Below are 12,332 nucleotides of genomic sequence, written 5' to 3'. Positions count from 1 at the left end.
ATACTAACACATAGGCTAGACAATCAAATTTTTGGTCCATATACATGCTCTGATTTTATGTGCTTTTGTCATGTTTATATATATAAATAGTTTTATAGCATGAAAGATTAAAAATAACATGATTTATTTAATGGGAATTTTTGACTTTCCCATAAATCCATCAATCAATTGAAACTTTTGTGAATTTTAGCTGATGCTTTTGACAATATATGATTGTGATTGGTGCCAAATTGTGAGCAATAAAAGAACTAATTAGAAGACATCAATATTTTACTTTTCAATGTCTTGATCCGATTAAATCTACGTAAAAGCCTATCCTATCCTATCATCAATGATTCTAAATATATATATATATATAAATAAAGACTTAAATGAAAGGTTGCATTGTCTCGTAGCCTATCTCTAATTAATAATTTATTACATCATAACAAACGCAATTTTCCTTTTATATCCTTAATTTGAAGTTGTCAAATCTGACTCAAGGGTTTAATTACTAAGAGCAGATTACACCAAAGCATTAATGGATGCATTAGTTTAAGCTAATGGAGTATTAATGGATTGCAGGAATTTTATTTTTATTCAAATGGTAACTAAGAATTTCATAATGGTTAATATATAAAGCATGAATTTGAATATATAAGTAAGTTCTTATCAGTTTAGTTTTTAAGTTGAATCGGATAAAAATAATATGTTTAATATAAATAAAGTGTGAAAATAATCGATGAAGTTTTAGTTGAATAGGGGAAAAAATTGAAATAATTGAAGAAAATAATTTAGTGGAAAGCAGAGAATTCACATGATAATATCATATTAGAATTTAGAATCTTCACTCTTTTTTTTAAAAAAATCTTTCTTGACTTTGATTTTAAATGATAAAACTAATTATTAATTTAAAACTTCACGTAATTTTTTTTCAATATACATGCTTTCTATTCTGAGAGGTCAATTGGTACATAAAACGTTTCACAAGTGATGAGAGTTTAATTTATAAGTCATGACATATTTTTTAGAAATATAAACAATGGTTATATGTGAGACTGTGAGAGGTCTCAGTATCCACATGCCCCTCTCAAAGATTGTGTGCACATGTGCGTGAGCTTTGCAACACTTGCTCCTCAGAAAATTGTGCAAGTTTCTACTTGTTTAACCTTCCAGTTGCTGATCTTGACAAAAAAAAAAAAAAATATCTTTTTTTACATTAGTTTTCAAGTATAATTATATAAAATACTATATACAGTACATACTCACATATTGCTAACAAAACAAAATACAATTAATTGGTAATTATATGATTTATTAGACAAAAACAATAATTTAGGACTAATAGCATAATGTTTATGACTTTCTAACACTATCCTCCAATGTTAGTATGTATTTGTACTTTATCAACAAATTAATAATATCCATCTTGTACTTCCTTCTAGTTTTAGAAATTATCACTTTTATTATCATATATCTTTCACTATTTATGCTCTATCAACACTATCTTTATATATATATATATATATATATGTACACTCAATATTAATCTATTTTACAATTTCAAACAGAATATAATTCAATTATTCCTTCAGTAAATCTTACCCAATCCCATCAATGAAAATATTTGTATGCTCAAAATGAGGCAAAGATTTGATTGAAGTTGTGTCAAAGATAAAACTAGACTAATGATCAACAGCCCATGCCTTCAAACTCAACATGGACTTGTGATTCATCCCTACATTTTCCATTGTAAACAAGTTCTTAGAATTGGGTTGTCAATCCCACACGTGTGCAAGTTAGTACACGTGTCATGTGAATAGACCTCTTTTAAAACTATATTTGCAATGGAGGTTTTAGTTAAGTTTTATCTTTCTTTATTTTTAACTTTTAAATTTTAATTGCTTTGCTTTTTATTGTCTGTTGTTTGGGGCAGAGACAAAGAGCATAAACAGAACTTTGATTGCTTTTGGACTGTTCAAGACATAGAGTTTTGTCAGTTTTGATTCCCATTTCAGTATTGTTTTTATTTTATTTTTTTCTTTTTAAAAAAGTAAATCACTAATTTTATGTTTTCATGTATTATTAATAATAATCATTCTTATTAAAGACGCATAAATTTAGTATCAAAGTTTAAATTTATATATAAATCATAATTTTGGTACTTCATATATATATATATATATATATATATATATAGTAAAATTTTGGATATAATATTCACCTTTTCTTTTTTATATTTCCAAATTGTAAGAATATAGTTCCTCGTCATTTAATTATGAGTGTATATACAAATACAATGCATATTTTTTTTACGAAATACTACGAGTTAGGAGTATGCATAAGTATGAAGTTAATGTCTTAATGTACTTGTGATTTCACCCTATGTGAGTTGAGATTCAAACTTGTCTCTTCAGCAAAACATTAACACTTACGCATAATGCATTTTTTTTTAACAAAGACAACAAACACAATCCTATTTAGATGTTGTAAAAACAATATAAATATGGTGGTGCTCTAATTAAGATAGTTTACGGACTCGGTCAAATATTATATGAGACAAAGTCCTTCCCATGCACATTTTGAAAATTGTCAAAAATTAAACAGGGACTAATAAATCCTTCTATTATGCAATCTTAGAGGAGAAAGATACAATACCTTCCATACGAGACCAATTAAACTCATTTAAATAATATTATAAATAATATATGAGCTCAAAAATAGTGATAAACAGTATTACTACAGTATTACAGTGTACTTATAACAGGATCAAAACCCTACACCTTACCCATGACAAATATAGTGACATTCATGTTGGCCTACCAGTGGCTCATCTATAATGCATTTCTTTTCTTGTGCTTATCCGTATTGTTTTCTTCATTAAAACAACACACACAAAAAATGATTTTCTAATTATAATATATATATATATATATTCTTTTCTCTGTTTTCCCTCAATCCAAGGATTCATTAAAATATATTAATCAAGTTAACAAGAAGAAACATAGTTTAAACGAAGAGAAGACATATGAACCATCCAAACTCTTTTTGTAGGGTTTAGGGTTTAAAGTAGCCTACCATGTCATAGTTAAGTTAACAATATTAAAGGTCAAAACTCTTGATTAAAATAATAATTAAAACCTACACTAGAAAACATAGCACACAATCAAAGATAATGGAGCACACTTAATTTTTTTTTAAAAAAAACAATAATAATAGAACAAACTTAATGCTTTTTTCTTTTTAAAAAAAAAACAATTTATATATATTAATTTATTAAATTAAATATTATTGTTTATAAATATTATTATAAATATTAATCTCTCACCTACCATTCTACCAAGAACAAAGAAAGGCCCACATCACCACCCAAAAGGAACACAAACACAATGACTAGTTTTCATTCTCCACTTCCAATACTAAAAACTCTCTGACTTGCAAACATCCCCCACAAAAGCAAAGATTGCCTAAAGATACCTTCTCATGATGGCAAACAACCCCAACAATTGTCTTCCTGCCATTCATTACTTTCCAAACAACTCATTTACTCCATCACACCTTCTCTCTACACAATATACCAAAAACTACCTTACCCTTGTTTCTAGAGAAAAAAAGACTTGTTTCTACTTACTACAATTATCATCACCTTTGGTTGTGTATGGTGATGAACAACCACAACCACAACAATAACAATAACAACAACAACAACAACTCTTGCTGGCTCCACACTTTGTCCTGAACTCTGCCTACATCCTCTCTGTCTGTCCTATTTATCTTATATACTCTTCCTTCTTCATCATCTTTTTCTTCTTGTTCTGCTTCTTCTCATAGTAACAAATGGAAGAAGGTGGTGAAGAGGGGAAGAAAGGGAGAAGGAAGTGGAGAAGTGGTTGTAGTAGACCAATGGGTGTGAAACCACAGCAACCTGCAACACTTGTGAAGCTTTGTCACTCAACTTCATACCCAGCTCTTTTGCCTCTCCCTCTCCATCTCCCATTGCCACCACCTTTGTTGCTTCATCTTCCTTCTAAGCCACTTGTTCATTATGGGACTGGTGCTAGGAGGAGTACTAGCCATGCTCAAGATGGCAGGGTTGCCACTCTTTTGCCTCTTCCTCATGGTATGTTTCTCTTTTCTTTCTCTTTTCTTGTTTTATTAAAGTTGTTGTTATTGATTGTTGTTGTTGTTGTTGTTGTGTTGGGAGGAAAAAAAAAAAGAATACATTTCTGAAAATGTGCAAACTGGAATCTTTTCTTTTGAATATTCTTCTCATTTTTACTTGCAATACATGGATGGAAAGGTCTTGTTTGGAGTAGAGTCTTTTATGTTGTTTTAGTTCTTGCTTTTTGTTTGATCTTTTTTTAGAGTGTGTGTGTGTGTGTGTGTGTGTGTTTTGTGAGCTGAATTTGGTGATCTGTTAGCAGCTGTGAATGTGAAAAGCGTATCTAAAGAGTGTCAAAGAAAGCCAATGCCCATCAATCCAGAAGCAATGTTGGTAGCTCCTCGGCCGGACTCCGGTGGCACTGAAGGCCTTCAAGTGTCTCTCCTTGCTAACCATTTTCTTGTAAAATTTGATTCTAAGCAAAGGATTTTTCCATTATGATGTCGATATTACTCCTAGGCCATCGAAAGAACTTAGTCGAATGATTAAGAGAAAGCTTGTGCAAGAGAATTCCGATGCTCTCTCCGGGGCACTTCCCGTGTTCGATGGCCGAAGGAATTTATATAGTCCTGTTGAGTTTCAAGATGACAGGCTTGAGTTCTTCATTAGTCTACCTATACCGATTACTCGATCTTCTCCTCCTAATGGAGGTGTTTATAATATGTTTGAGACATTGAAGATAAAGACTAAGCTTTTTCAGAGTGAACATTAGACTTGCTTCGAAAAATTACCGGCGAGGATTTGGATAAGTACTTGAGGGAGGAAAAGGATGGCATTCCACTTCCACAAGATTATCTTCATGCATTGGATGTTGTTCTTCGTGAGAGTTCATCGGAGAGTTGCATTTCGGTTGGACGAGCATTGTACTCTAGTTCAATGGGAGGAGCTAAAGATATCGGTGGAGGAGCTGTAGGAATGAGAGGGTTCTTTCAGAGCCTAAGGCCGACAAAACAAGGCCTTTCCCTCAATGTCGACTTTTCTTTGATGGCGTTCCATGAAAGCATCGGTGTTATTCCTTACCTTCAGAAGCGATGTGATTTCTTGAGAGACCTTTCTCAAAGGAAAACCAGGGGATTAACAAGAGAAGAGAAGAAGGAAGTCGAAAAAGCTTTGAAGAACATCAGAGTGTTTGTTAATCACCGTGAAACCAACCAGAGATACCGTGTTTATTGCTTGACCGAAGAAGTCACGGAGAATCTCAAATTTAGAGATAGAGACGGCAAGGATTTGATGCTGGTAGACTATTTCAAGGATCAGTATAGCCTCGATATACAATATAAGAATTTACCATGCTTGCAGATTAGTAGAAACAAGCCGTGTTATCTTCCGATGGAATTATGTATGGTTTGCGAAGGCCAGAAATTTCTCGGCAAGCTCTCTGATGAGCAGACCGTCAAGATACTCAAAATGGGGTGCCAAAAGCCGGCCGAGAGAAAAGATATTATCAATGGTGTGATGGGAGCTAAAATTGGCCCGCTAAGGTGATTATATATGTATGATTTTTCTTTATATGAATTTGTTGTTCACCAAATGTTTTGTTTCGCAGTGGTCCGTATGCAGGTGAATTCAAACTTAATGTTTCAAGAGAGATGACGAAAACTGTGCGGAAGAGTCCTACAACCACCGAAGCTAAAACTTGGTGATGGAGGAAATGTTAGAGATATAACACCGAATCGATATGATCGGCAATGGAACTTGCTTGATAGTCATGTTGCTGAAGGCTCTAAAATTAAGAGATGGGCATTGATAAGTTTTGGTGGCAACATGGAGCAGCGATCGTGCATCCCCCGATTTATTAATCAGCTTTCTACTAGGTGTGAGCAACTCGGCATTGTTTTGAACAAGAACACGGTGATCAGTCCGCTATTTGAGCAGATTCAGGTGTTAAACAATGTGTCGGTATTGGAAGACAAGCTCCGGAAAATACATGAAGTTACATCAAACAACTTGCAGTTGCTTATTTGTGTAATGGAGAAAAAGCACAGGGGTTATGCCGATTTGAAGAGGATCGCTGAGACGGGGATCGGTGTAATGAGCCAGTGTTGTTTGTATTCTAATATAAGCAGGCTTAGTTCGCAGTTCCTTTCGAATCTTGCCCTCAAGATAAATGCAAAGCTCGGTGGCTGCAATGTAGCACTTTACAACACTTTACCACGCCAAATACCCCGGCTTTTTATGGATGATGAGCCAGTGATTTTCATGGGAGCCGATGTCACTCATCCCGCATCCGCTTGATGATTTCAGTCCATCAGTCGCCGCTGTTGTCGGAAGCATGAATTGGCCTGCGGCAAATAAGTACATTTCAAGGATGAGATCACAAACACACCGCCAAGAAATCATCGAAGAATTAGAAGAGATGGTTGTAGAGTTGCTCGAGGAATTCTATCTTGCAGTTCATCAACTTCCGAAGATAATAATTTTCTTCAGAGACGGTGTGAGTGAGACACAATTTAGCAAGGTTTTGAAGGAAGAGTTGCAAGCGATTCGAAGAGCGTGCTTGAGGTTTCCTGCCTACAAGCCGAGCATTACGTTCGCTGTGGTTCAGAAAGCGACACCACACAAGACTCTTCTTGAATGATAAGAATGGATCATCATCCAACCATTTCTCTGACGAAAACATACCACCGGGGACTGTTGTCGATACTGTGATAACTCACCCAAGGGAATTTGATTTCTATCTGTGCAGTCATTGGGGAGTGAAAGGCACAAGCAGGCCTACACATTACCATGTTCTATGGGATGAGAACCGATTCAAATCCGATGAAATTCAGAAGTTGATACACAATCTCTGCTACACATTCGCAAGATGCACGAAGCCGGTTTCTCTTGTACCTCCAGCTTACTACGCGCATCTCGCAGCGTATAGAGGTAGATTGTATCTCGATCGAACAGACTCAATGTCTTGTTCAAGGACCACATTATCAAGAACAAGTCCTTTACGCACTGCGCCATTGCCAAAGCTTCGAGACAATGTTAAACGTCTTATGTTTTACTGCTGAATCTACTCTGATGATCAAGGTATATATATATATATATATCTCTCAGAAGCTTTAGTTCTTGTGTCGGAGAAGGTGTGCAGGAAAATGAAAGCTTAATACATTGAATGTTCAACTTCATTGATATCATTATGTTTGTTTTACTGCATTTGTTACAATTCATCATGTATGCAGGAAAATTGAAGCTTTTATATATATATATATATATATATTACATTGAATGTTCAACTTCATTGATATCTGTATGTTTGTTTTACTGCATTAATGTTGAAATTCATCATGCAATGCTGAGGAAAGTGCAAGGAAAAATGAATCCTGTGCATAATGTTCAACTTCATTGATAACTTTTGTGTCTGGGTTTCCACTGCATTACTTACAATTCATCATGAAATGCAGAAAATAAAAAAAAGCAGAAAACTCAATGACAACCTGAACACTGTGTCAACAAGAACTTGTTTTGATATCTTTACATCTTTTGGCACATCTTGCAATGCATGCACTGATAAGATTCCTCCCAGAAAACAACATACTCATATTAAAACCTCTTTATTTTTTTGGGAAACATTTTGGTTCACAAATGAAGTGTATATATATATATATATATATAACTTGAGATGCATATAAATTTCTGTTCCCAATGCACCAATTTGTCCTGCCATTTTTATTTCCTTTTCTTTGTTTCATTTTTGCATCTCTAAACTCAACAATTTATTTTATCTGTTTGCTTTCAAGAATCTTGAGAGAAAAACAAACTCTCTCTCTCTCTAAAAAAACTAAAAAGCATATACTTCTCTTGAGAATTGAGCATTTGTTTTTATTATTATTATTATATTTTATGGTTTTGTTCATGAGTTCACGTAACGTTGTATTTAATGCAATGGAAACGTCACTCTCTATAGTACTACACACGTTTCCCACCAACAAAAAGGGAACCCAGCTTTTGGGAAACGTTTCCCACTTCTCATTCCCGTGACAAGAAAACCTTATTAATAAGAAATTAATTATAAAATTTTATGTATTTTCATTAAAAAAACTACTAATATATTATTATTATTATTATTATTATTATAAAGTGGCATGCATGATGAAGGTGGCAGCATGTATGTACTGTTCCCACCAATCCTAAAAAACACATCATACATAAAATATAATATATAATATCTATATATATATATACAGAAAACAAACTCACTCTGCAAAGAAATAGACCACTCACAAATGCAGCAGTACTGCACTGTTATGAGATACACTTAAAATATATATATATATATATATATATAATGTATCCATTTTGCAGTGAACCAGTGGTGTTATTTAATGACGCATGCATGCAAATGTAAATGTAGAGAGGCAAAGGCAAAGGGAAATGGAGGGGTGTTGGTAATAGTACTAAACATGGGGAATATTTATGTTGTACTATTTTATCTGCTGCTGCATGCATGCATATCATCAGCATTTATATATATATATATATATATGCCTGCCCATTTTAGGGGTACATTTGTCCAGCTCTTTTTAAACCATGCAAATGGCCAACTTTAACACACACTTTTTGCTAACTTTTATTATTATTTATTTATTTATTTATATTTTTCTGGTGAGTGAATGAATGGAAGTTGCAGAAAGGAAAGGAGCATAGAAGGACATGTTGTTTACTGCCAAAGTCTTGTTTTTTTACTATACTACCCTTGATATTTTTTTGTGGTGTTGGTTTTTCTTTTTTTTGTTTGTTTCTCAAAATATTAATTGTACTGATCAGACATGGTTTAGTTTAGATTATATAAAAAAATTATAATATTTTACATTAAAATTTTTTTACAGGGAAAATTCACCTGTCTACGTGTTAATTTTGATATGTAGATGTTAAAGTAGTAATCATGTATAGTTTGGACTTTTTAAAATAATTTCTTTTAATTATTTCTTATAATAAATGAAGTCATATGCCACATTAAAGCTGTGTTTATTATTTTTAATGAAATATATTCATCATGGGCCTGCACATCAAAAGCCCAAGCCCATGATCAACTTGATGTCTATATTGGTGAAACATAGACGAATATGAACCATAAAAATAAATCATACGTATATAAAAATGCGCAACATACACTAATATTTTTAATATATACTTCTGTGGTAAAAATTGTTCAAATATAATTTTCTAATTTTTATCATCATCTAATTTTTTTCCCCAAAAAAATTATGATAAACATGATTTTTTTTCTTTTTATTTAAAAAAAAAAAGAGTTGATTTCTGTGCGGTGTGTATATATATATGGTTTATATGAATATATATACATTAAAATACAAATATGAACTTTTGTAAGGTTATATATACTAATTTTGATTTTCAAATGATTGAAGGGCTTTTATGCAATTATACCACTCCCCCCAAAGTCCAAACCCTCCAAACCCTAGAGAGAGGGAGAAGGCGGCAATGGCGGAGAGCTCGGAGCTCCGGCGGCAAAAGGTTCAGAAATTCGAGGACTTCGTCGAAGGAAGGCTGAAGCCCGACCTCGTCAACGCCATTGCTCAACGGTTCTATTTCTCATCCGCATCCTCATCGTCGTCATCTTCTTATTCATATCCTTGTTTCTTTTCCTTCTTTTGGATTATATAATTTGCTGTTATTGTGGGCAGGGACAAGGTGTTCGAACAGCAGAAGATTTTGTATCCTTTTTTTGTTTTTTGTTAATCTCTGTCTCGGTTTGCACGCAATGTGTTTGTGATTTTGTTTCTTAGAGGAAGTTTGAAGTTTGTCTTAACATCAATGTTTTCAGCTCGGATTTGAAGAGGAACATTCAGGTTTTGGAGAAGTCTGGAGCGACGTCGCTCCGGACAAGAGTCAATCTTGGCTCTGAAGTTTATGTGCAGGCGGATGTGTAGGGATTTCATGCTTTCTTTATTATTTGTGGAAAGAAAAGTTTGGTTTTTTCCCTAAAGTTTCAATCTTTATGTTGTCTTTCTCTTTGTGTTCTTGTGCAGGCCTGATACAAGACGTGTATTTGTTGATATTGGTTTGGGCTTTCATGTAGAATTTACTTGGTCAGAAGCACTGGATTTCATATCAGTCAGGGAAGCCAGATTGACAAGGTTCTTGTTCTCTTCTTTTCAATTCGTTGATATTTATTTATTTATTTATTTTTTGAAACTCTTTATAATAGTTTATGAAGATGATAAAGATTTGTATGATTGATGAATCAAATGAATGTTATATGACATAGACAGATAGGATGTTAATAAAAGGGATACTTTTATCTCGGGTTGTTGTACCAGTGCAGTATGAAATTTTGTTCTATTTAGTTCTGCTATGCTATTCATATTCATAGAAAGGCGTTATTTCACCATTCCATTGACCCTAGCTAGGGCATGAATGTATGTCTGGTGGTGCTTTGTTGTGAATTTGATGCTTGACTGGCATGGATATATTGAATCATAGAAGTAATATTTAGAAGTTAGTTCTAGTTATGGGGGAAATGGTGTTTAGGAAGTCCTTGTTCTGATATAGGTCCAATTTCATTATCGCCAACTATTAACTATGATCATGCATGTTGATTTTTCAAAACTTACCACTTCATATGATGAAGTTCATTATTAGTGGCACATCTTATCTCTTGATGGTTATTAATAATTTAATAGAGCACATATGCAATCACATTGACTATCCACCTTACATCATTAGAAGGAGATGTGGAACATCTCTTAGTATTAAATTTGTTATGTTTTAGCTAGTTGATTGGATCAAGTTTTGATTTAATTTTGTAAATGACAAATGTTTTTTATTGTAGTATATTGAGATGATATGTTCTTGTACTCTGGCAGACAAGTAGAGGAGTACACGCATCTAATTGCAAACATCAAAGCCCAAATAAAGTTGGTAAGAAATATGAGATTATTTGTTTGAGTACCATATATGTATATTGTTGTTTCATTTTTCACTTGCAACAGTGACACATTTTCCAATGTGTCAGCTACCAAATTAGAGATGCTAGGGTACCCTGTTCTGTAGTGGTTACCCAATTTGCAGTCTGAAACTCAATTTTGCACTGATATTTGGACATGGATCTCGCTGTTTGATTGCATGAAATTATATCACCTGACAACTCATACTGTATCTGAATCCATCAATGCATGCTGATGATACAGCCTTGATCTCTTCGGCAATTTCAATTATCAAAGAAAGGAAACTAGTTGCTTTTAAAAGTTAAGATGCACAATGCATAAACCTAAGTGATTCTTTTTTGTAGACAAAGGTGAAACCTTATTACAAATAACTCTCTAATAAAACCACAAGATATATTGTATCCGTTTCTTTTAGCAATGACTTGTGAACAATGTTTGTACATGCGCCAAACACAAGAAAAATTTAGATATCAAGGTATGATGCTTTCTAGGACGATTGCCTGCCTTAACAAAATCTAGTTCTGTCTTGTGTGATTCTCAACTCTCAATTTTTCACCATAAGAAGATGACTGATGAACCTCTCAAGTCAATAGACATACCTACAATGAAGTAGGAAAACATGATAAACAAAATCCTTTTCCCTTGGCATCCATTCCATATATTTTCTTCATCATTGTTTGTTTGCATTTACTCCAGTTTTATTTTAAGTACTGGTTGTCCTCTATTTATTAGATCAGTTTGATTTCTTAAAAGAAAAATTCTTCAGGTATTGGAAGGCATCCGAGAGTTGCTACAACTGCCAACAGAGTAATGTTTGTAAATATCTATTCATGCAAATGGAGGATGAGTGAAGTCTCCACTTTTGCAGTATGCTATGAATCATGGTTGGTGTGCTTTTACACAGAAGTCATTACCTCAGCGTTTGACATGCCATTTGTATATTGAGATGCGCGTTTGTGTACCTTAATATCTTTGTCCTGGTTGGTTTAAAAGTTTTAAGCAATCAATTTCTTAGAATTGAAATTTGAAGCTCAAGAAGCTGTGAAGTTGTCTGTTTGCCTAACTTTGTCAGGAAGGCATATGAATGTCCTTTCATTATGTTGTCAGATTTATGTTTTGACACAACTGTCAGAACAACAGGATTTATTGTACTTTTTTGGATTCTCTTATTTTTTTATTACTATAATTATTATTTCTGATATGGGTTGTTTCAATCAAGGTGTCAACTTTCTCTCTTTGTATAGGTGCATGATTGTCTAATGTCTATGCTAAAATTGTACAACTTTTATTGTTGG

At 33.4% G+C, this 12,332-nt stretch overlaps 2 protein-coding genes across 3 annotated transcripts; both read left to right on the top strand.

Moving 5' to 3' along the window:
- The first annotated feature begins 3,672 nt into the window (after positions 1-3,672).
- LOC120250044 (protein argonaute 7-like) lies at positions 3,673-7,261 on the top strand. The gene is given in 9 exon segments (XM_039258789.1): positions 3,673-4,099; positions 4,404-4,570; positions 4,572-4,835; positions 4,837-4,863; positions 4,865-5,622; positions 5,688-5,736; positions 5,738-6,361; positions 6,363-6,686; positions 6,688-7,261. Coding segments are annotated over 9 exon segments (2,949 nt in total). The 5' UTR covers positions 3,673-3,816; the 3' UTR covers positions 7,141-7,261.
- A 2,251-nt stretch (positions 7,262-9,512) lies between these two features.
- Positions 9,513-12,251, top strand: LOC120283621 (protein UXT homolog). 2 transcript variants are annotated; one of them, XM_039290326.1, is made up of 6 exons: positions 9,513-9,672; positions 9,775-9,804; positions 9,915-10,016; positions 10,120-10,227; positions 10,957-11,011; positions 11,804-12,251. In XM_039290326.1, the coding sequence occupies exons 1-6, from the start codon at positions 9,572-9,574 to the stop codon at positions 11,846-11,848; spliced, it is 441 nt and encodes a 146-aa protein (XP_039146260.1). In that variant the 5' UTR covers positions 9,513-9,571; the 3' UTR covers positions 11,849-12,251. The 2 variants fall into 2 exon arrangements, with proteins under 2 accessions (XP_039146260.1, XP_039146262.1); XM_039290328.1 differs by lacking the exon at positions 11,804-12,251 and having other exon boundaries at positions 10,923-11,011.
- The last annotated feature ends 81 nt before the right edge of the window (positions 12,252-12,332 follow it).

This window comes from Dioscorea cayenensis, chromosome 19, assembly GCF_009730915.1.
Source record: "Dioscorea cayenensis subsp. rotundata cultivar TDr96_F1 chromosome 19, TDr96_F1_v2_PseudoChromosome.rev07_lg8_w22 25.fasta, whole genome shotgun sequence".
Taxonomy (NCBI): domain Eukaryota; kingdom Viridiplantae; phylum Streptophyta; class Magnoliopsida; order Dioscoreales; family Dioscoreaceae; genus Dioscorea; species Dioscorea cayenensis.
This window is presented reverse-complemented; position numbering and strand designations above follow the sequence as displayed.

What these genes read in the sequence shown, in the direction of transcription:
- LOC120283621 (XM_039290326.1), top strand. Translation starts at nt 9,572, where the DNA reads ATGGCGGAGAGCTCGGAGCTCCGGCGGCAAAAGGTTCAGAAATTCGAG. An exon ending in GTTTATGTGCAGGCGGATGT is followed by an intron (nt 10,017 to 10,119) that starts GTAGGGATTTCA and finishes GTTCTTGTGCAG; the next exon opens with GCCTGATACAAGACGTGTAT. An exon ending in TCAAAGCCCAAATAAAGTTG is followed by an intron (nt 11,012 to 11,803) that starts GTAAGAAATATG and finishes AAAATTCTTCAG; the next exon opens with GTATTGGAAGGCATCCGAGA.